Source organism: Sitodiplosis mosellana, unplaced genomic scaffold, assembly GCF_009176505.1.
Source record: "Sitodiplosis mosellana isolate CC-2019 unplaced genomic scaffold, AAFC_SMos_1.0 Smas_scaffold_6226, whole genome shotgun sequence".
In the NCBI taxonomy this organism is placed as follows: domain Eukaryota; kingdom Metazoa; phylum Arthropoda; class Insecta; order Diptera; family Cecidomyiidae; genus Sitodiplosis; species Sitodiplosis mosellana.
Genome location: NW_022601467.1, coordinates 4,447,635 through 4,470,184, shown reverse-complemented (window position 1 = coordinate 4,470,184; position 22,550 = coordinate 4,447,635). Strand labels below are relative to the sequence as shown.

At 36.0% G+C, this 22,550-nt stretch overlaps 5 protein-coding genes across 9 annotated transcripts; 4 read left to right on the top strand and 1 right to left on the bottom strand.

Annotated features, from left to right (window-relative positions):
- Window positions 1-6,816: 6,816 nt before the first annotated feature.
- On the bottom strand, window positions 6,817-13,781 carry LOC129579181 (protein Lilipod). 3 transcript variants are annotated; one of them, XR_008689197.1, is made up of 11 exons: window positions 11,854-13,756; window positions 10,780-10,904; window positions 10,492-10,631; window positions 10,112-10,342; window positions 9,898-9,966; window positions 9,195-9,799; window positions 8,872-9,103; window positions 8,647-8,760; window positions 8,514-8,556; window positions 7,145-7,555; window positions 6,817-7,029 (listed from the first exon to the last, which is right to left on the bottom strand). XR_008689197.1 is itself a non-coding variant. In XM_055468925.1 (10 exons), the coding sequence occupies exons 1-10, from the start codon at window positions 11,932-11,934 to the stop codon at window positions 7,450-7,452; spliced, it is 1,746 nt and encodes a 581-aa protein (XP_055324900.1). In that variant the 5' UTR covers window positions 11,935-13,756; the 3' UTR covers window positions 6,817-7,449. The 3 variants fall into 3 exon arrangements, 2 of the variants coding, with proteins under 2 accessions (XP_055324900.1, XP_055324901.1); XM_055468925.1 differs by having other exon boundaries at window positions 6,817-7,555; XM_055468926.1 differs by lacking the exons at window positions 6,817-7,029; window positions 7,145-7,555 and having other exon boundaries at window positions 7,750-8,556; window positions 11,854-13,781.
- Window positions 13,782-13,794: 13 nt separating this feature from the next.
- Window positions 13,795-15,452, top strand: LOC129579182 (tetratricopeptide repeat protein 12). Of its 2 annotated transcripts, XM_055468927.1 has the most exons (6): window positions 13,795-14,105; window positions 14,182-14,360; window positions 14,457-14,541; window positions 14,619-14,731; window positions 14,808-14,930; window positions 15,001-15,452. In XM_055468927.1, exons 2-6 carry the CDS (start codon window positions 14,188-14,190, stop codon window positions 15,221-15,223), a joined length of 717 nt encoding a protein of 238 aa, XP_055324902.1. In that variant the 5' UTR covers window positions 13,795-14,105; window positions 14,182-14,187; the 3' UTR covers window positions 15,224-15,452. The 2 variants fall into 2 exon arrangements, with proteins under 2 accessions (XP_055324902.1, XP_055324903.1); XM_055468928.1 differs by having other exon boundaries at window positions 13,795-14,360; window positions 14,460-14,541.
- On the top strand, window positions 15,059-18,418 carry LOC129579180 (zinc finger protein 26-like). Its single transcript, XM_055468924.1, has 3 exons — window positions 15,059-16,334; window positions 16,414-16,874; window positions 16,946-18,418. Exons 1-3 carry the CDS (start codon window positions 15,583-15,585, stop codon window positions 18,346-18,348), a joined length of 2,616 nt encoding a protein of 871 aa, XP_055324899.1. The 5' UTR covers window positions 15,059-15,582; the 3' UTR covers window positions 18,349-18,418.
- Window positions 18,419-18,613: 195 nt separating this feature from the next.
- LOC129579179 (complex III assembly factor LYRM7) lies at window positions 18,614-19,452 on the top strand. Its single transcript, XM_055468922.1, has 3 exons — window positions 18,614-18,772; window positions 18,834-19,059; window positions 19,146-19,452. Exons 1-3 carry the CDS (start codon window positions 18,752-18,754, stop codon window positions 19,253-19,255), a joined length of 357 nt encoding a protein of 118 aa, XP_055324897.1. The 5' UTR covers window positions 18,614-18,751; the 3' UTR covers window positions 19,256-19,452.
- LOC129579178 (ras-related protein Rab-8A) lies at window positions 19,397-22,290 on the top strand. Of its 2 annotated transcripts, none has more exons than XM_055468921.1 (6): window positions 19,397-19,521; window positions 20,452-20,654; window positions 20,760-20,820; window positions 20,926-21,064; window positions 21,139-21,231; window positions 21,387-22,290. In XM_055468921.1, the coding sequence occupies exons 2-6, from the start codon at window positions 20,531-20,533 to the stop codon at window positions 21,612-21,614; spliced, it is 645 nt and encodes a 214-aa protein (XP_055324896.1). In that variant the 5' UTR covers window positions 19,397-19,521; window positions 20,452-20,530; the 3' UTR covers window positions 21,615-22,290. The 2 variants fall into 2 exon arrangements, with proteins under 2 accessions (XP_055324896.1, XP_055324895.1); XM_055468920.1 differs by lacking the exon at window positions 19,397-19,521 and adding an exon at window positions 19,608-20,007.
- The last annotated feature ends 260 nt before the right edge of the window (window positions 22,291-22,550 follow it).

The following is a 22,550-nucleotide window of genomic DNA, read 5'->3' as shown; positions in this document are numbered from 1 at the left end:
ATTCAGCTTATCTATGAAGGTTTGTATGGAAATAATCGCAAAGGGTACAAATCAAACATTGAATCATGGACAAAGAAAAACAGAAAGAAACAAACGAAAAATGGTACATAAATAATCCCATATATTGAAAGATTTATAAATGAAAAATGTGTCAAATGTGAAATTCATGATTGATTAAAACAATTTATCGATCCTCTGTATTTATCTTCATTCTAAACAGCAATTAAGTAAACATTTTCAGAATAGTAAACAGAATATGGATATTCCAGTTATTTGAAAGAGCTGAAAAAATTGTGTTCTATGTGGCAAATTGTTGCGTTTTTACATGGCCGGGAGTACTAGTTGATTGATATTTGCGTGAGTCATAGGAAGATTTCATTAATATTCTGCTCACTACGATGGATAAAATTCAAATTCCCAGTTGCCACTTTTCAAGGGGATTGAAACGAAAAAAGTCTCTAGAAAAGTACATACTCGTAATTCATATCCTTTAGTTTTTGTTTCACTTTATTGAGTATCAAAAAATAACACAAAAACGAAATTTAATAGTCGAAAGAAGTGATATGTCCACATGTACGATTTCAAATCTTTTTAAAAAATTTATTTGCATTTAATGAACAACGTTCAACAACAAGCAGTTTTTAACATATTGCCTCCAAGTCTCTCAAGGAGGCAAAGCTTCACTTGGTGTATTTATTTTTGTTCCATTTTTCCATACATCTTAAGAGTTTTTGTGGTGTAACTCTATGATCACAGATGTAATCATATTGTTCGCTTAGCAAAAATATTAAATATTGTAGCAAATGAATGATATTTGCATGTAATAAAGATAAGCCTAGTGACTGAATTTGTGATAGAAATGAGTTGAGAAACGATGAAAAGTGTCTGGAAATTATGTGGATGGTGCTTTTTTGCGAATGTTTGACACAAATACTGGAAGTTTTCGGCTGCTTCTTTCGATATCTCGGCTGTAATATTCACGTCAAGACGAACTAGATCCTGTGTATACATGGTGCAGTTGGTCCAATTTTCTGGTGTTGTTTCGATGCCTCTGCACAATCTGGATAAAAGAGAAAAAAGTCGTAGTAATTACTGTAACTTTTACTTTCAAAAAAGCCATGAAATTTCACAGAAACAAAACGAAATTTTTTTGAGTCTCTGTGAAGTGCTTGGATCCGTCTTTCTTGCCATCGACCGATATGTGCGCTAATTACATGGTTCCATATTTGATAGCTGTTTCCATACAATTCAAAAAATTCCTTTGGAATCATTTTGAAGCTCGTAATACTTAAGCTCGGACTGGGTCCAGACTTGGAAAAGTCGCCAACGTTTGGAAGTTTGTGATACATTTGGAGGAAGAATAACGCGAGCACGCTTATAATGTACGTATTGAACTTGAATTCAGCAATGCCCAACTCGTTCAGAACATTCTGCTACGCTCTAATGTATGTGATTAGGAAACGATCTGAAAATAGCACATTTTTATTTCAATTCGATTTCAAAATACATGTGCACCTAAGTGTAAATTTTATATACACATATATTGGTGAGCAAAGTTTTTAAGGAAATTGCATGAAAAATTCGGAAAGTCATGAGCAACAACAACTAGCAGCCAGAACAAAACGAAATAAAACAAAATTAGATCAAATAATCTTTTGCAATGCTGGTTTTCTTCATGTTGTTAATGTAATGTTTGCATTTGTGCAATTTCTTAATGTGTTCCGTTTGTACTGTTCCGCGCGATATTTGAACAAATGGCACTATACATCTTAAATTTTCTTAAAGCTAACATCGTCTTCAAGAGAGAATAATATTCCTGTTTTAAATACAAAATAGAAGAGTTACAGGAAACAGGAGAAAAACTAAATGAGCTGCAAAAAAACATTACGGCAGAAGAATAAACGGAAGAAAAAGCGAAAAAAGGCACTGCATTGGCACGTTCAATATGCATCTAAGATAGCATTATGCATTTTAGATGGTGTGTGTGCACGCCTGGAAAAATGTTTATTTTAATATAAATAGCAATCCATTGACCAGAAAAAAATGCAAGCACTTTCTACCAATCTGTGCCATTGTCTAGTTCATTTCAACTGTATGGTTGCAAACGAAACTGTCACATTCAAACTATCTCAACGCCTGAGAGCATGGGAATAGCAGCTTCATTTCTTTGATAAAGTGTCGTAAAAGTTATTGGTTGTCCTATAAAAGTTTTTCAATTCATAATTTATGGAGTGTCCGAATTTTCAAACGTTTGTTTGCTACCGATTCATATAAGATGCCGTACGTTTTTCCATGCTCTCTCCCTTTTGAGTGTGTGTGTGTGTGTGTATTTGTGTTTGTTATAAAAAAAATTCCGCAATGAAAACTATGAACAAAACAACTTGGTTTGCGGTTTTATACTGCAAGAATATTTCTTTATTAGATTTGACATGTCGAAATCATGCAACGTTAAAATCATGAGTCATTCTAGTTGGTTTGTGGTAAATGCCTTTTTCGGATGGATGTGCTTGTGATCGCATATCGAATGGAATTTGTCGAGCAATCTTTCGGCAATGACCAAAAAACTTTGCACTTCGCATACTTTCAACTACTTATTTATGGATTTTATTCGACAAAAACAATGCCGTTCGCCCGAGATCACGGAATCTAAAACTAAATTATATATTCTAAAAACGGATTAAAAGTGCTCATTCATATGTTAAAATGGGAAAGATTAAATTTCGAAAAGTCCCTATCGAGCCATTTCTTTTGATATTGCAAACTCCTGGGCAAAAGAGTGTGTGTGTGTGTGAGAAAGAGAAAGAAAGAGGTGGGGATAGACAGAGCATGAAAATAAAATACCCGAAATAATAGATTTTGTACTGTTGGATGGTCAGATTTCTTAAAGGACGGATCGCCATTGTGGCGACGCGTCTCAAAAATATGAGGTAATTGAGAGTTAGTTGCTGTTGCTGTTACTGCTAGTACGTTTGTTCAAATAACAAGCATCGCATACCAAATAACGAATCGAATATTTGTAAACATTCTGGTGTTTCTTTGTTTGTAGCAACACGATGAAATGTCTCTTTTGCGTGCACCCGATTGTTATCCCGCTTTTGCGAAAAACCTGCTAGTGTTAGTCTTTTATTCTCACGCGTTCACTTCAAGCCGTGGTTTCATTGGACACTTTTGATAGCATTCAATTTAACTTCATTAATTACCACTAATTTCTGTCTCTCAAGCGCATACACACATGTACACGCTTTGCGCACTCTGTTCTATTTCTGAAAAAGGTTCACGTACTAAGTGAATCGCATTCAACTTGAATGAAGTGAAAAGTGTCAAAGGTCAAGTGAGCGAAACAGAAATACACGCGCTTCAAATGCATAAACAAACCGCAGCTGTGGGATATTTTGAGAAAAATTATGACAGCACAGCACGTCGGAAAAACTAATCAACTGATCACCGCCAAAGATTGATTGTTTTGAAAATATTTTCTTTCCATTTTTTTTCACACCGTATTCGTTGTCTCTCGCTGCTTGTTAGTAGCGCGACAAAGTAAACAAAATTTAACACGATGATTTTTTTACTCGTTCAAATAAACCAGAAACTAGTTTTAAATCCACTTATCGCTGTAAAACTAGAATCTAAGATTACAAATTTTGAAGAATGAAACGGAACGTCCGTTTTATTACAGCGTTTCTATTCAGAAAGGCCAAAGCACCGCACAAAACACAGAATAAAATGTACATTTTTATTTTATCGTTTATGACATGCTCGTGTGCTGTAATAATCGGAGAAGCTTAGACGGCGAGATTTTGAAATGTCGCGCACGTCAACCGCGTTTTGGTTTGTGTGCAATTATTATTTTTGCGAAGTGCATTGTTTTTTTTTATTTCTGTTTCTCTTCGTTGTTTCGGTTATTGCTGTACGTTTTTTTCTTCTTCATTTTGCTGGAGCGTGGAGCTGTTTGTTTCTTTTTTTCTTCTTCGGCCTGCAGTTTGCAATAGAATGGCGCACATGGCAAAACGTGTGCTACATGATTACGAGACACTTGAAGCGTGTTTGGTCTTGTACATTGTAACTGTTTTCGAGGGCGATCGAATTTTCATTCTGTTTTGCTCATGTCATTTTCCGGTGCTTTCTTCTCTTTTCCAAATGTAATTGCTTCTTATTTTATACTTGATTTTCTGCTGCATTTAGTAATATCACACGATTTTCTACTAGTTCCACCAATCAAGCGATTATATTGACTCTTACCTTCATGTTTTGAAATCGAAAATTGCCATCAACATTTTTTTTCCGGTTAAAACACTTGAAAACTGTTTGCTTTTGGGTAAGAATGATTGGGGGAGACAACAGCGATGATGATGAATTTTACCTCATTTTCTTTCGTTTGATCTTCTCGGCTTCGAGTCATGCGATATGAAAAATTCACTCAACCGTATTCCGTTCGGCTTTAGCATGATTTTTTTTTATTATAAAATTTGACACATCTTTCATGTTTCATAGACGTTAAAGTCAACACGGACGTCCAACGAATAAACAGTAATTGATTTTGATTGTTATTGACTTATGCTCATCTTTTGCATGTTACCTGCATGACAAGGTCTTATCCATTGCAGAAAAAAAAGAAATCGTAAACAGTTAGTTGGTCAGTCTGTCATATAGATTCAACCGACCTATGTGATTACCTTTTTTGCATTACTTTGGTTTTACAAATTTTACAAATTGTATGCCCCTCCAATAACTGAGATATCAAAAATTTACTTTCTTCTCAATGCGCTAGTAGCATCAATAACCCAGAACAAAGATTTCTTTTTTTTCGAACAATGTTAAGAGAATTTAACAAACGTGGAATGCTTTGTATACTGATACATGTATTTGCTTGGAACTTGGTTGACCGAAGCGCCATCTGAAGAACCGATGGTCATTAGCCTTAGATTATCTAGGTGGTGTTTGCGCTCAATATCAGTTGTCAAAGTCAAAAAGAATAGGACCGTTGGAATTTAATGAATTTGTACCACACTTCGGAAACATGAAAAGTTTGGTGTGACATTGTACCTTGCTTCGAACATTCAAACTTTGAACTGTCGCATTTTTTAATGCACTTACCCAGTTTTTAGCATGACAAAGTTATTTATTTTAATGATTATGGACTTCGGCGACATTCGTCTCATATTGAATAAGTTTGAAACAGTGTCTTGTCCATTGTATGTTTCATCCCAAAATACCATCAGTCATTAGCTGTCCCATGGATATACGGAGAGCCCTTTTACATGAGTTCATGAGTTCATTAATTTGCTAAAATATTGTTGAATTTTTTAATAACTTTTTTCGAAGTTAATTTGAGATCAACCGTCAAGGCATTCACATCGAAGCTACAAGTAGTAAAACACATAGTTGGCATTTGTTCTTGGTACATTTTGCCAATAGGCTATTGCAAATTCAGTATAATGCTTAAATTATGTATTGTGTTTATTGAACTGTTTTTCCTCGTGAATTTTGTGTCATCTTCCGATTTGAATGAGTGGAAAGTAAAGAATATAGAATGCAGAAGTTTTTTTTCCCTAAAAATAATCTTTTTTTCTTATCATAGTCGGAACTAGATTCGCAATTGTGGAAGTTTCGCTTGAACAGCATTTCTAGCATGAATGATTTACTCAAACGAAGAAAGGATACAAATGGAGGAAATCCACGTCAATTTGGAGTATGCATAAACTAAGTTAATTTATGTGTCAATGTAATAACTCTCTTCTAATCTGTACGAATTAGACGACAAAAACTAACACGTGGAAGGAATCACTTTAATTCTCCGTGCATCGAATCCAGAAGACAGTTTTTCAGTGTAACACACGATCTTAAGAGAGAAAAATGGCGTGCTATGATGGTAGAGGTGTTGGAAAAACTGACTCAAAATAAACAACCCCATATTAAGCTCTGATATCATTTAATTACAGAATTTCTTTTTTAACTGAAAAAATTCATTCAATAAAATTTATTCAGTAAATATTGACTGCAGAATTGTCAATGATCATTTAAAGCAACCTCTGAATTACAAACTTAAAATAATTGACTGGCCTTAGCGAACTGCTGTTAAAAGTGGCACTTGAATCCGTTGCATGGAAAAGTGACATTTTAAAACGATAGTACACAAACACAAATCTTTATACTGTTGAAGTGTTTGCTTTTTCAATGGCGTGGCTTTTTCTTGCATGCGACGGACTTAACCAAATGAATTTTATTAGTTGATCTGCTTTCGTGTCTGGCAATATAAAAAGTGCACTCAACCGTATTGTTTCTCTCTTATAACGATTTTTTGATTATGAATTCTGACACATTTTTCTTGTACATTAAAGTCAGCACGAGAGTTTAACGGATAAACAACTAATTGAGTTTAATTGTTATTGACTTCCACTCATCTTTGGCACGTTACCTGCTTGACAACGTATTGTTCATTGTGAAAAAATAACGTGAACATTAAACAGCATGTTCGGTAATTCAACACCGAATTCGACTTTTTCGTTTATTTACTCTCCATCTAAGAGATGTTTGTTCATGCTTTCATTGATAAAAATTTGAGGAAAATCGGTTTGTTGCATACAAATTTCTGCATAATCTTGTCGAAATAACGTTGTTGGTAAGGTAAAGCAAGGCAAGCACAGAGCTGTGCACCAGATTGATATAAAACAATTGATTTTCTTTTTATTTTGTTCATCTTTGGCAAAAAGTCTCATTCTTTCTTTTATTAATTTCTCCATTGTACGAACGAAAGAATGAAAAAAGTAAACTTACAAAAAAAATAAACGAATTATGGTGTAATGAAAAAAAGAAGTCTTTTGTTTCAAAATGGAAATTAATTTTTTTACACGAAATGAAGATGGACACTTGTACATCATTGATACAAACTAGATCGAATGCTTACCAGACGTGTGCAAGGGGGGGGGGGGTATTCCGGTTTTTCCCCCCCTCTAGGATTCCAAAATGTGGACCCCCCCAGCGATTTGGAAAATTTCACACTAGATATAATCGATTTTTAAAAGTGAGGACCTTTTTTTTTTAGGTCTTCACTTGTTTTTTGACACCCATTGGCAAAATTTTAGACCCCCATTGTGGAATTTTGACTGTTTTACACTAGATAGAATCGATTTTAAAAAGTGAGGACCTTTTTTTTTTTTTTAGTCCTCACTTTTTTCGGAGACTGGTTTACACTAGATAGAATCGATTTCCAGACCCCCCCTGGCAAAATCATTTTACCCCCCCCCTAGAATTTTTGACCTTGCACACGTCTGATGCTTACGAGCAAATGAAATGCAATTTTTTTTTTTCACTTAAAAAACCGATCGTACATTAATTAAATGTCACATTTAAATCATTAATGGTATTTCATCGTTAGTTTGGCATTCATTTGAATCGATGAATAGCAGGATCGTGGCTAAAATGTGCGTAAACATTGATTGCATTCCTGTGCTATTTACCAACGTGATTCTGGTTGTTTAATAAGTCTTGCGCAATATGTCCATTTTCATGGGTTTCGAAATTGTTATAATAATTGTATCCGAATAGAGATCGTAACCTGTATAAGAGAGAGAGAGAGAGAGAGAGAGAGAAAAAAAGAGACGAGAAGAAGAAGAAGAGATAATAAAAATGGTCATCAGTGAGAAAACATGGAATAATTATAACGATTCTCTCAACTAATTGGATAAAAAAATAGAACCTAGGGGATTGATTTAGGAGATAATGCTAGAAGCCATTTAAAGGTGTTTGATATTAATGATAAGGTGCATAAAGTCTTTATTTTTTTTCTCTTCATATTGTTATTATAGTTCACAATTCGTTGCCTTAAAGTACTTAAAAAGCATTTTACGTGTGATTGTTGTATGATATGAGTCAGTGCTGATCAGTGTTATGCTTGCAACACAGACAATTTAGAAATTAACAAAAAAACAAAAAGAAGTTTCGAAAAAAAGGTGAGCTACTTGAAAGGATGTTATCTACGCTAATGGAAAAAAAATTATTCTTCGAATTGGTTAAAAAATGAAGTGATAAATTGCTTTGATTTAAATATACATATACATACTAAAATAAATAACACGTTAAATGCCGAAATTAGCTTAGTCACATTCTAAATACTACAAACTAAAAATAAATAAAAAAAAAGAATAATGACACTAAACTGGGTTATTCTCAATTTTGATTTTACACACATAATGAATTAAATTACTCATTGGAAGAATTGCTTTATTTCTCATATATGTATATATTTGTTTCCCTTTCTACTGCCCTTTTGGAACGAAATCTACGTTTTAATAAACACGATTGAGTTTTTTTCTTTGTGACTTTTGTAATTGTGATCAGTTGCCATAGGCATATAAACACATACATAAAATGTTTAAAAAAAAAAACAAAAAAAAAATGCTCGTTTGCTTTGAAATTTATGCGCACACAATAAATTAAGTGATAAGATTGGATGCGTGATGAATCAATTGATAAATGACACATAATTTGTGAATATGATATAATTTTCAACTAACCGATTGCATAGTTCTTGTCGAACAGTGGCCGTAAATTTATTCACTAGAAAAAAGATGGAAAAATTGAATGATTGTTGGAAAACGGTCTATTTCGATTCATATTTGATTTTATCTCTCAAGCAAATCAATTTACCTAAACATAATGTGGTGGTGCCCACAAAAATTACATTGTACAATAGAACAATTTGGAAACTGCCCAGCCATTCGATTTCACCAAAGTCGCCCAGCAAATCGAAATTTGTGATTCCTATAAAAGCAAATGACAATTGAAAACGGAAGAGACAACGAAACAAAAGATTAGAAACGAATGTAATTGAGCGTAATTGATGAATGTGATATGTTTTAGTGTGTTACGTACCCAAAATTCTTGATAAAAGCGGCAATGCCGAGCTAAGTATTAAAACCAGTGCTCCGTTGACGATGAGTTGGGCGAGTGAGGTTTTGTGTCGTTGTGGCCGAATGCTCTGCATGAATGGCATTGTGTACAGGCCAACGGTTGATGTGGCGCACAAATAAAAGATGATTAACACTTCGGTTGCGGCTCCAATCGGTCCAACTTTTGACAATGATGTGATGCCCAATGTGAATTGCTGCAATAAAATTCAACGATTGCCGTGTTAGAAATACGTTGCCGTTTTTGGATTCAACGAAATTTAGTTTCTACGAAGCAAATCAATTTACCCTTGTGCTGAGCGGTAACGCTTTGATACCAATCAACAGCTCCAATGTATTTTGGACGACAACTAAAACGGTGACACCCGTTAGAAATAGCAACATTAGCATGGCCAATGGATAAATCAAATTGCGCTGAATTGCCGTCGAACTACGTAGTTTATCCAATTCTTTGCGTTCGATTCGCAATTTGTGCAGTCTTTCATGTAGCTCATCACATTCCAAAATATTTGTCGAATAGTCGGCGGTGTCACTGGGCATGTCGTCATCAATAATTGCCTTGCTCGGATGATTCTTATGATTGAAACTAATTGTGTTTAATGGTTTACGGTTGCGATGACGCAGCAATGATATTGTTAGCGAACCAAATGCTTTTGGAATGGAATTTATATCACAATATTTGGATGGTTGTGTTGATGCAATGCTATTATTCGTGGATAATTTGGTGGATGTGATTGTCTGATTGTATTGCAAATTTTCAATTTTTCGTAAAACACTCGCCTCCTCCAAGTGCGACGCATGATATTCTTCATTGACGTCACGCATTAAGTGTGGCTTCACTAACACCTGGCCAACGACCCCGAATAATCGGATAAAACCCAACGGCGTGCATACTAGCCAAGCCAATCAAGAAATGGACAAAAAATGAAACGAATGCAATTAGTTGATATTTTTTATGAATTTTGAAAGGAGAAGAGTAAAAAATACATACCCAATAACAAGAGCACTCCAATAAATGAAACACATGAATATAAAAATGGTAGGTGATACGATCCCAAATCTGGAAAATACACAAAAATTGATTGAATAAAAAAGAAACGATACTTATTCGCTATATTTGGATACTTTTGACGATACCATCGACACATCTAATATAGAGGTGTTTTGGATGAGTAAACAAAAACTCGGCATTCATAAACACTTACTTAATAGCGTTTGTATCCCTCTCTTCTCTGGATAAATAACGGCTGATACAACATAAGTGATGCCTAAAACGACAACAGCTAAAAGTGAGAACACGGTAAATGTCTCATATGCTCGCGATATGATCCCCTTTTTATGGCCGAAAAATCCCGACGACTCGGCAAATAGATATGAGAATGGAAGCAGCACAAACAATGACAAATTTGAGAATAGAAACACATGATTCCACAGTCCTATAAATATAATAAATAATGGGTGAGAGAGTGTTGGCAAGGTTGCAAATCAAATGTAATTTATGAGTATGCGGGAAGTTGTATTGAGTTTGTTTATTTAAGAAGATAAGGTAGAGGTATGCACATTAAAACAATAACAATAAAATTACCGTGAACCAGCGAACTATTCAACCACTTAACATAGTAACTGAGCGGGTATAGAAGCAACACTTCATTGCTAGCAATCGATATGGGCAACAGCAATGCCGCACATATGGCAACGGCTAACGAAAATGTGCACAGCCATAGGCTGAAAATGGAAAAAAATTAATCGAAATTAAGTTTTGTGTGAGAGAATTTGATGTCATTTGAAATTGAATGAATGCTGCGCCAGGGAGATCTAGCTACTATAAAATTTATGGCGATTGTTAGATAAATCGTGAGAGTCAATCACATACCTTATTTTATATACTAAAACTTCATCGTCGTCGGTGGAGCATAGATCTTCCTTATCACGACGACGAAATCGACCGATCAATGCAAACGAACCAACGTACAACAATATGAACAGCAACAAGAAAATCTGTAAACAAAGCAGATAAAAGAAATCATATTAAAAAAAAACGAATCAAATCAGAAAAATATCAAGCGCAAAAAATTATGCACAATGTCAGCGAAAAAATGGCCAACGAGTTGAGTCAATGCTATTTTGTTAAGCGTAAAAATTGTAAATAAACATCTAACTGTTGTGACCATTTATTTTGCGTCAATTTACACGCTGAAAATGGATTGCGATTTAATAAAATCACATCCAATGAAATCGAACGGAATGTAATCTCTGTAGAAAAATGAGGCTTTCTGTATTATCCGAAAGTTACAATTATCACCGCATATTTTTGGAGTAATGCGCAATTATTCAAATGACCACCGGAATCCGAGCGAATATATTTTGTTATTATTGAATACCAGAAGGAAAAAAAATGCCAAACGAATGGAACTGTTGATTTTTTGAGGTCAAGTCCATCGCATCACACATTTATCATTAGATTTCACTCGACGTATATGTGTGTGTGTTTTTATACGCACATCTCATCTCTTTCACTCGAGACACATCAAGCAATCGCTCACTTTATTCACTGTGTGTGTGCTTTTTTTTTGTTCATTTCTTCTTGTTCTTCTCGCGATCAAAAAGCAATTTTTCAAAACAAAAAAAAAATCAACTGAACGAGAGATTATGTGCCTGTTCAATGGCCAAGATATATTAAAGACTTTACTTTCATTTTAATGCGTCAGCATCAACACACAGCATATCAAAAATAAAAAAAATTCTTCTCTTTCTTCATTGCTGTCGAAGCAGAAAGAAAATAAAACAATTCTATTTTCGACGCATAACATTCCGTTGAACAATTGAAATTCGTTTATGTCACACATTTCGAATAAAATGCCACATTTATCATTTCGGCCAAACACTTAACACAATTGTCAATGGTATTTGTTTGTATAGTGAATTGAATGATCGAGAAACTACTTACGATTTGTTCACGAACAGTGTTGTGAAACATTTGTTCGCGAATATCTGTGACTTCATCATCTTCATCGAGACCAATCTCCATAATGATTCTGTCCGTTGTTCTGAAAGCGTTTACTCGAACTGTTGAATGATATGTTGCGGCAACAGCAGTATTGTATGGTTCACCGTGTGTGCAGAAAAGAATCAATTACTTATGTCGATTGCAATGTGTGTACGGTATCGGTTTCACGCTTCACTTTCTCTGCTGCGCCTTAAATTAATATGCAAGATCACATGAAATGCGAATAAACAAATGCAATAGCTGATTGGAAACCACGGTGACTGGGCCTGATTTATATACATATATATGCAATGTATATGTTTCTTTCTGTTTTCCTCTATATAGATGTTTGTCGTCTGTTCCTTTGTAATAATTGGCAAACCTATTATTATTCGTTCGTTTGTGAACTGCTCATTTGTTTACTTCACGCTTACGGACCCAGATACAATGCAACGAGGAAGCAGCCCGACGAAATCACAACGTTCGCATTATTTGCTGCGACAAACAACGCACCGTTCACATTCACCGTTCGATCGGATTTGGTTCATTTTTCAGCGATTTACATCAAATTTGTACGGAATCTGCATTCAGCAGTTCAACAACGACAGGAAAAAAAATCAACGACACACAATTTTCAATAAAGAAATTCAAAAGAGACTAAACACACGACACACACAATAAGACGAACAAAAAAAACATATACCAACGGCCACAAAATGACACAATGCACGCGAATTGCAACAATGTTGTGATTTTTTTCAAAATAAACACGTAAGTTCCAACCCGTGCTCTGTTGCTACACCCATGAAAATATGCACGTTTTTTTTTATTTACTCGGCTTCTCTATAACTAGAAACCAGACTGAATGCAAACGAATGGGCACACACAAATTCTTTAAATGGGTATGACAATAATCACAGAGTGTTTTTTAATAGCGTTTTGTTTTTTGCAATTTAAATGTTTTTTTAACAGACACTCCTTCTGTCGATGCAAACTCTGGCTGATGCAATATTTCGACAAGCCCGTATTTATTTGATATTTTTAGTTCGGTCAAATCGGTTAAGTTCAGAATTATCGTGTCAACAATTCGATCGAAATGATTCCAAGAAATTTTCTTGAGAAACTTGTGTATCGATCTTCACCTCTTCACCAACTCACTATAATGTCCGATTGTCTCTTTGTTACCATTTCACTAAAGAAAAAATGAAAAAAACTTCTCGCAGCAGAGAAAAAACGATTTCATTTTCCCAAGAGTCACATTATCACAACCACTTGAAAAATCGAACATTTTTATATCCACATCACACCAAAATGTTTCTGTCCAAAACACATTTCTACCTTTCGTCTGATACTTCTTGCGATGGGTTCCCAATCACAAAATTGCATTTGAATAATTTATTATTTACATCGCATGTAGCACACCATTCAGGTTCTTGACTCTTGTATCACCTGCTGCTGCACGAATACACGGCACGTATTGATGCGCTTTAGCATTCGAAAGAGAAGAAACCGATTAAAATCAAACTCAGAATATATTTCGTTTCGTTTCTTTTCTTTTCGCTGTGGACTTGAGTGTGTGTATGATATTTCGACGTTTCTTTTTCTCTACCTCTTTCTTTCATTCGTCGACGACGATGAATGCGAACACATTGTTTTCAAAACTGTATATGTAAAGATGATGTGTATCTCTTTTACTGGACACATACAAATGTACGACACATAGAATGCGAACGAGATGAGTATGTTGTTTGTAGAGTAGCGTTATTCGACTGTTGTTGTTGTTGTCGTCGTCTTCGTCGTTGATTCGTTTTTTTCTTCAATTTCTAATGTTCGTTAGTGTGTGCGTCGTTTTTGTCCCGTCAGTTGAACAGCTGCCTTCGGGCGAATTCACATACCATTTAAAATGTACGACAATTGGAGCAAACACGCACATTTCGCCGCAACGGCACAGCTGTCAGAACATTCACCAACTCGCCTTCGTTTTGATTTCGGCGAAATCAACGATTGATTATTTGTTCGTGATGAACAATTTGCTGTTAGTTAAAAAGTTTGGCGAAAAAATCATTTTTCTTCTTTTTAATAAAATTGATGGGAGATGCTCAGTTTGCTAAAATGAAAAAAGAATCAATGACAATTCATACGATTTGACACATGAAACCATAGCAATGCCATAGACTCCTATGATTGTATAATCGATACGCAACAAACAACCGGTATATTGTTCGAATCAATACAAACGGTAAATATTCAGCTTTACATTTTTCATCCATTTTGGATTCATATTCAAAGGAAAAAATGGAAAACATTCCAAAAATGATGCATCGTCAGCAAACTCAGGCTGGTTTGGGAAAAGATGGAGACGATTTTCGACAATTTGAAAATAAAATCGACGAAGTGTTGTATTTGCTGAAAGGAATGAACAATTGTGATCGAAAGCACTCGACAGCTGCATTAGATCTTGGCAAAGAGTAAGAGCTCAACCGAGAATTCTCTCTTAGATTGTTGCCGATGTCAAATATTTTCACTCAAAATCGATTCAATTTTCTTTTCTTATCAAAATTCAGCAGCAAATTATCTGCCGATGATTTTGTTGTGAAAATAACCGAAAACCGTACCGTTATAAATAAGGAAGCCAAAGTGGAAAATTTCGTATGTATCTGTTTTAATTTCAATCTATGGGCTGAAAATGATAAAATAGTATTTCTTTTGCTGCAATCAAAACATAGAATGAAAAAGAACAAATGGAGAAGCTCGCATTTATGCAGGAAGTGGAACGAGATGCTGCTCGTCGAGCCGAGGAACGAAAAGAGCGTGAAGCAGTGGCTCAGAATTTGCGAAAGTAATTACACTTTTTGATAATACTCATCTGGTTTTGAGGCTTATTATAATGGTCACTCAATTTTTGTTGTTCTCAGAATGGGTAATGAAGCCTTCCGGAATGGTGAATACGAAAAAGCCATTGGCATGTACTCGAAAGCAATTGATCAGGTCAAAGATAGCCCCGTTCTGTATAACAATCGAGCATTGGCTTATATTCGGTTCGTAGAATTATTAATCTTTCGTCTGCAGTTAACCGTAATAAACACTTGTTCCTTTTCTTTGAGGTAGACTCGGGTTGTATAAAAAGGCGGTGATTGATGCGGATTTTGTGTTGCAAAAATTGGATGAGAAAAATGTTCGTTCATGGTTATACCGCGCTAAAAGCTATTATCTATTGGGTGAAAGAAGGGATTTCGAAAAGAGCGTGAACGAAGCAAAAAAGAATAATCCAAAAGGATTGGATTTCATTGAGAAAACTGTAGCAAGCATTTTGGAAAATAAAACCATTTAAAAATGTACAAAATCAGGACATAAAAACCTCATAGTACATAACTGTACCATGACAATATTTGATTTGAATGAATAACGGCGCGTTCACATTAGCCCATCGGTACGCGTGTGAACCAAACAAAATGGCAATACCATGTAATTTGACATATAAAACTTGGAGTTGATTGAAAGTTGTCATTCAAACAAAAATAAAGTGAGAAATTTTTTTGTTGCACTGAACGATGAGAGAGCTGGCAACTGTTTTTTGATTTACTTATTTAATAAGGGAATGATAAGTGAGTGTTTGATCATTTGGACGCATTCAAACGCGAGTCATTCATCAAATTTATTTCGTCTGAATTTGTGTGACAATTCGTTGTAATGGATTTGTTGACGCCAAAACTTGAAGTGTTTACCAATCACGATACGGTAATTGACGATACAAATAACGACAACAACGGTTCGTGTACGAGTGTACGGCCACGACGAATACCAGCCACAAAACCGATAGTGAAAGAAGAAACCAAAACTCCGGTGAAAAAGTACAAAAAGAAGCGTCAACAATGCCCACAATGTCCGATGACCTATTCGAAGCGAGAGTATTTATCGAAGCATATGAACACTGAACACGATATGACACTGGAGAAAAAGCGACCCGGCCGACAATCTCAATTCCATTTTCCGCACGGTGACGACGATCCACGTCCATACAAATGTGATCAATGTGTCAAAGAGTATATAAAATCAAAGCACTTGGCCCGGCACAGGCGCACACATTTTGAAAGCAAACATTGCACTGTGTGCAATGAAATCTGTAGCAATTTTGCCGATCATATGCTGAAAAAACATGGCATCGATCTGCCACGACCATTCGAATGTGATATATGCCATAAACGGTATAGAACAAAAACGCACATATCAACCCATATGCGAATTCATAAAGCAGCTAGCCGCCTGTTTGCCTGTACCGTTTGTACGAAAACATTTTTCTTTGCCACCGATCTACGGAAACACGTGAAAACCCATTCAAAAAACCGTTCGGTAATTTGTGATATTTGCGGAGACGCTTTCAAATCAGCCGACACACTGAAATGCCATTTGCGGCGACACACTGGTGAACGACCATATAAATGGTATTTACAGATATTTTGTTGTGAAACACATCCCTGATTTCTGATTTGTAAAAATTGACACAAATTCTTTGTATTTCAGTTCACAATGTCCGCGCGCCTTCAGCACTAGCAACAGTTTGGACATTCACATGCGAACGCACACTGGAGAAAGGCCGTTCCAATGTGAATTCTGTGAAAAACGATTCAGTGACTCGTCAACGCTGCTCGTGCATAAGCGGCTGCATACAAATGAAAATCCCTATATGTGTCATCTTTGTGGCCGTCGCACGAAACAAGCCTCAAATCTACGTTCCCACTACAAGCATTTCCATAAAAACAATGACATATCGGGTCGACAGATTCGCATGAACTCACGAATATTCAGTCGATTCGCACAAGGTGAAATCGATACCGAATTGCAACAAACGGGTGATTTGATGGCGCTATTGGAGCGCGGCATGCAGGACTTTGATCGTGAGGAAAAGGAGAAAAATAGTCAAATCGAAAAAGCATTGAAAACGATAACCACACCACAAGTGAAACCACCGATGGCGATAAGAAGTAAGAGTTATTTTTGATACAGAAACATTGCCTGAAAACGGGTTTTAAGTCAAAATTTGATTTTATTGCAGCTGAAATGAATACCGTGAAATATGACGAGGTCAACCCAGCGGATCATGTCGAAGTAAAAGTAAATGTGAAAGAAGAAGAAACAGTTGAACCAAGTTCAGCAGCAGTGAAAAAGATAGGAAACGCAACGAAATCCAAAGCGAAGCAATGTCCAAAACCTAATGCACCAGCCATGATTCGATGGAGTTCGTCGTCGGTAGCGACGCAGTCACACAACGACTATTCCGAAGATATAAAAGACATTCAACCGAGTTTTGACGATAATCTAGCGTATGATCCAGTGCCAATACCAGTGAACAAAGGTCCGCTAAAAATTGAAAGTGTATTTCTTGAAGATTCACCCTATCCACAGCATGAAATTGAGATCGTTTCAATTGACGATGTGAAAAAAGAGGCGATTTCCGATGATGACGATATTTGGGCGAACGAAAATTACGATGATTCGTCAGATGAACCATTCCAGATTATTAAATGTGAATCTCTTATCGATGAAGGTGGCAAGAAGGCAGCCATTACGAAAGCGACCAAGTCATCAAATAAAGCGTCCAGTAAATTGACGACAAATAATGAGATTAAACTTGAAAAGATAGAAAAATACGATGAAGACGAAATGGATGCAATAGAACAGAAGATATCGCCGCGGCCGAAAATGATCGCACCAAAGACAGAACGGGAACGATGCATACCGTGCAATAGAAAGTTTCACGATATGGCCAAGCATTGGGTGCAATTCCATTCGGGCATCGAACGACCGTACGAATGTTTCATCTGTCACAAGGACTATAAACGTTTCGAGCACCTTAAATACCACATGAAAACGCATGGCGATGAACGAAACTACATTTGTCATGTGTGCGGCGATGCATTCTTCTTGAGCAACGATCTGAGAAAGCACATAATGAATCGGCATCAGGTCGAACGGCCGTTTAAATGTACGTTTCAGCAATGTAAAAAATGCTTTAAAAATCAACACGCGCTCAATGTGCATTCGCGAACGCATTCGGGCATAAAACCATTCGTATGTGCCGTGTGTTCAGAAACCTTTGCCGCGTTAAGCTCGTTGAAGATTCACGAACGAAAACATACCGGAGACAAGCCGTACGTGTGCAAATTCTGCAATAAAGCATTCGCTGACTGTTCAACACATCGGCAGCACGTTCGTATCCATACTGGCGAAAAACCATATCGTTGTCATTTGTGTGATCGACGAACGGCCCAAGCGGGTAATCTGAAATCACACTATCGCCACTATCACAAAATCATTGTGAAAAGTGTCAGCATGTTCATGGATCCTAATTCAACCGTTCCATTCGCCAGTCAGGAGATTCAACGAGATCCATACGAACAAAATCATCCATTTGCCCCATACCCACTGATGAATCCATCGAGGCGAATCGAAGAATAAATAACTCAACTCATAGATTTGAAGAAGAAAAAAAATTAAATTACCTATATTTTACTGTTATATACCTGTACATCCTTGATTTACTTGTACTGAATCAATTAAAATACACAATTTGATAAGTTTGAGAAGAAAAAACCTTTTTTGCGCTTATTTTTCATTCATATTTCAAATTCGCCACAAATCTTCCGATAGGGACACAGGAGGATTGAGAGCTAGGTATGTATTATGGACACATACACACACATGTGCACGACATATATAAACATATAGTTTGACATGTGCGGCTTTGACAGAATTCGAATTATGAAAACACTAGATAGATTTTGGTTCGGAAAATAGTTTTTTTTTCAATCAAAATTTGGGAATATTAGAAGAATTCACAGCGAAGTGCAAATCTTTCAATATGTCAAAATACCGAAAAGAGGTAAGTTATTCAATTATGTAAAATGATCATGTGACAATTGACGAGTGTTGCGTTTTCCTAGGTTTTAGCCATATTCAAACAGCTACATGTAACACGCCAAAAACTATTCCAAGGCGATGAACCGAATCTGGCCAAGGCTCGAGCAAAAATTAATGAAGAATTCAAAAATCATAAAATTGTCAAAAGCGAAGACGAAATTCCGGAACTAATTGATGTGGCCAAACAAGTGGAACACTTCTACCGAACCCAAGTTGTGCAAGCGGTTCAGGTGGGCGAAAACAAGCATAGTACGTTACCTGATTTTTTTTTAATTTGAAAATAATAAATGGAATTGGTTAAAATGCACATTATTGAAACGGTGTCCATATTACAGGATTAGTCATTCGAGAAGACACGGAAAAACTAGACAACAAAGAGTTTGACGAAAAAGCCAAATTGCCGAAGCAAGGACGTGCAAAACAATGTTGCAAAAAACCCGAATGAAACGCTTCTGTCGCCTATGGATATGTTGATTCATGTCATTGCAAAAGATGCTATGTGCTTAGTTGAACTATTGTAAATTATTATTTGAAATTTGTCCTGCCTGGAGGAAAGTTGTTTATAAAGAGAATTTAGTCAGTGCTTCAGAGGAAAAAATGTATTTTTTTCGCTCAATTAAAAGATAAAACCAAAGAACAAAACCCATGGCATATCAATTATCGAAAAAATGATGACATTTATTAACAGCACAAGTCGGAGAAGGAAAAATGGTAATTTTGCAGTACCTTTAGAGCGAGCTGAAGTGCTGTGTATGTCTGCTAGTATGTGTGTATGTATGTATGTGTGCGACTCATAGCAGTCGAATGGTAAACAAAAGTCGAAGGCGAATGCAGACCTCAACTGTCAAACAAAGAATTTGAACAGATGTTGGTTGCTTATCGTTCATTGTTTGTGTCCCCTTCTAGGGATATTGCATGCATGGCCCGCGGTGCGCATGTGAGCAACAACAATATCAACCATTGCAAACAAACTAGCTCACCGTGTACACAAACCAAACATGAACAAAACTCACAATCAGCATTCAGCTGGAGAGTTCATATTGATTTTTCGTTGTTGTTAAATTTGTTGTGTTCGAATAGCAACATCAACGCTTATTCAGCGACGGAATCGAATTAAAGTTTTGCTATTAAAAATTGTGTGCAAATAAATTCAATACGAAGCGATAAAAGCAACGTTCTTTTCGATTTTCGAACGTGGTGAGTGCAAATTTGAAAAATTTCTACTGTGTTTGCTGTACTGATGCTTGGTGCACTAGTAATAGATGCTTTGTATGTGTGTACGAATCGAAGCGATAAATTATTTGCGAATTTTGGTTTTCATATGCGTGACAAATGGATAAGAACCAATTGAAAATGTCTCGACAATTTACGTCAACACACATTGCGACTTATGTCGTGTACTTGATCACTTTATCCGATAAAAAAAGTATGACACATACAGCCACTGCGAAGCTTTTCAATCACGCACTATCGTCAATGTTGTTCTGTGTTTCTAGTTTTTCTAGTATTTTTTTCTCTTTTCTTTTTCTTTGTCAATGCGCCGATGAGTCATGCGAAATATTTTAGCGAAAATTCCAACGTTCTCAAACTCTTGGCGTAAACGTTCTATTTACATTTTGCCGTTCATTTTTTGTGTTACAGTTGCTAAGGGATAACGAGCCATTTTAGCCACACCGAAAAGTAGAACGAGAGAAATAAAACAAACGAAGAAGATCAAGCCATGGCTTTGGACTTTGCAGCAACGTACAAAGTGCTAGTGTTAGGTGATTCGAATGTGGGAAAAACATGCATCGTACATCGTTATTGCGACGAGAGGTACTATGATACTTACATATCAACCATTGGTAAGTAAATTTGGATACCTTCTATCTTCCCCCTCTCTTTCTCTCTCTCTCTCTCTCTCTGGTGTATGCGTCAAAAGATAACACGACTGTTGTCACATTCTGCAGGTATCGATTTCAAGCAAAAGCTCATCAATTTGGACGGAGTACCAATTAAATTGCAAATATGGTAAGAGCATATCGATCCATTTAGTGATACTGAATATCCCTTTTTTGTTCTCAATCAAAATGAAAAATGATTTTATCGAATTCTTCATGGTGTATGTGATAATAGGGATACAGCTGGCCAAGAACGCTTTCGAACGCTAACCACAGCCTATTATCGCGGTGCAATGGGTATTCTTCTCATGTATGATGTGACCAGCTTAGAATCGTATAATAACCTATCGTATTGGCTCAGAAATATTCAAGAGGTAAGTGAAAAAAAAAAATGAAAAAAAAAAAATGGAAATTGAGAAAGAGTGAATAAATGATGTTGGATTTGTAGAATGCTGCACCAGACGTAGTTAAGGTATTGGCAGGGAATAAATGTGAAGCTCCAGCTACACAACGCGCCGTTGATAAAGAACGAGGCATGAAGGTAAGTTTCACTTTGGAAATCTCATTCGACTCAGTAGCTTCAAAAAATTTTTGAACTCAGGAATTGGTTGCAAATATCCTTCGCTTTTTAGAGCGGCCATCCAATCAAAATCTTCAATTTTTCATACATTCTCTTTGTGTTTTCCTGGAATTTAGATAGCGGAAAATTTCGACATGCCATTTTTCGAGGTATCTTGCAAGCAAAATATAAACATAGAAGAAGCATTTCTAACATTAGCACGAAAAATTCGCGAGCAACGAGAACAAAAAGGCAATAGTTTTGACGAAGATGATAAACCAAAGAGTAAACGATCGCCTGGTTCAAATGGTCTCGGCCCCTTCACGTTAGGTTCAAATGGCGAAAGTGGACGATGTTCCTGCTGAACATAACTGGGTCAAAAGCACACAAGCACACATACACAGAACACACAAAAATTCATCTTTATGCATCTTGACCTGAACGTATATTTGTTACGATAGCAATTTTTCGTAATTGGCTTGCCCAAACTAAGTCGATTGAAGCTAGTGACATCACGAAAAAAAACATTTAATTATTGTAATGTGTAGGATTCTCGTTTTTTATAAGATTTATTAGGATTCCTTGAGTTGAGCCAAAAGAAGAAGAAGAAGAAACAGAAAAAAAACATTTACCGACATTTCAATTTGATTTAGTTGACATTGGTTTTAATTTTTCGGTCAGATGAAGGTATTAATTCCAATGCACGTGAGTGAAAAAAACAGCCCAAAAATGAGAATGGAAACGAAACACCTCTTTTACCTTCTGAATTTTCTCCTGAAATCTAAACCAAAATCTACTTTCTGTGATAGCGACTGATTAGTGCGTTTTCTTTCATTAAGAATCGAACGGGAATGAATACAAACTGGAATTTTATCGTAACAATTTATCTGTTTTGGTTTTGAAATGGCATATTTTATCAAACATACACCAGTTTTCATTAGTTGAGATTGTTTTTTGGTTGATTTTGTCCTTTCTGTTTAGTACAAAGTTGTGTTCAATTGTGTTTTTTTAATACGGAAATAAAAAGGCGAAAGTAACAAGGAACTAAAACCTAATTCTAATTGAAGAAAGTAAAAAAAAGCGCGACACACTGCTCTCATCGACACAAAACTAACAAATGTTTTGATGGTGATTGATGAATGACCAAGTGATGATGTCAATTGATTTTATTGAATAGAACAATTTCGCATGCATGACTGAATGAAACACAGAACGAACATTGAATAACGATTGATTGATGATGATCTGAACGCATAGTAAAGACAAATGACGAAATGAGATTTACGTGCAAGAAGAAACAG

Bases quoted from the DNA above. Each gene is read 5' to 3' on its own strand.
- LOC129579181 (XM_055468925.1), bottom strand. From the start codon at position 11,934: ATGGAGATTGGTCTCGATGAAGATGATGAAGTCACAGATATTCGCGAA. The intron at 10,905-11,853 runs GTAAGTAGTTTC...CTTTGTTTACAG, and splicing joins ACACTGTTCGTGAACAAATC to ATTTTCTTGTTGCTGTTCAT. The intron at 10,343-10,491 runs GTAATTTTATTG...TTATATTTATAG, and splicing joins GAATAGTTCGCTGGTTCACG to GACTGTGGAATCATGTGTTT.
- LOC129579182 (XM_055468927.1), top strand. From the start codon at position 14,188: ATGGAAAACATTCCAAAAATGATGCATCGTCAGCAAACTCAGGCTGGT. The intron at 14,361-14,456 runs GTAAGAGCTCAA...ATCAAAATTCAG, and splicing joins GCATTAGATCTTGGCAAAGA to CAGCAAATTATCTGCCGATG. The intron at 14,931-15,000 runs GTTCGTAGAATT...TCTTTGAGGTAG, and splicing joins CGAGCATTGGCTTATATTCG to ACTCGGGTTGTATAAAAAGG.
- LOC129579180 (XM_055468924.1), top strand. From the start codon at position 15,583: ATGGATTTGTTGACGCCAAAACTTGAAGTGTTTACCAATCACGATACG. The intron at 16,335-16,413 runs GTATTTACAGAT...TTTGTATTTCAG, and splicing joins GGTGAACGACCATATAAATG to TTCACAATGTCCGCGCGCCT. The intron at 16,875-16,945 runs GTAAGAGTTATT...ATTTTATTGCAG, and splicing joins ACCACCGATGGCGATAAGAA to CTGAAATGAATACCGTGAAA.
- LOC129579179 (XM_055468922.1), top strand. From the start codon at position 18,752: ATGTCAAAATACCGAAAAGAG. The intron at 18,773-18,833 runs GTAAGTTATTCA...GCGTTTTCCTAG, and splicing joins TGTCAAAATACCGAAAAGAG to GTTTTAGCCATATTCAAACA. The intron at 19,060-19,145 runs GTACGTTACCTG...TCCATATTACAG, and splicing joins GGTGGGCGAAAACAAGCATA to GATTAGTCATTCGAGAAGAC.
- LOC129579178 (XM_055468921.1), top strand. From the start codon at position 20,531: ATGGCTTTGGACTTTGCAGCAACGTACAAAGTGCTAGTGTTAGGTGAT. The intron at 20,655-20,759 runs GTAAGTAAATTT...CACATTCTGCAG, and splicing joins TACTTACATATCAACCATTG to GTATCGATTTCAAGCAAAAG. The intron at 20,821-20,925 runs GTAAGAGCATAT...ATGTGATAATAG, and splicing joins CCAATTAAATTGCAAATATG to GGATACAGCTGGCCAAGAAC.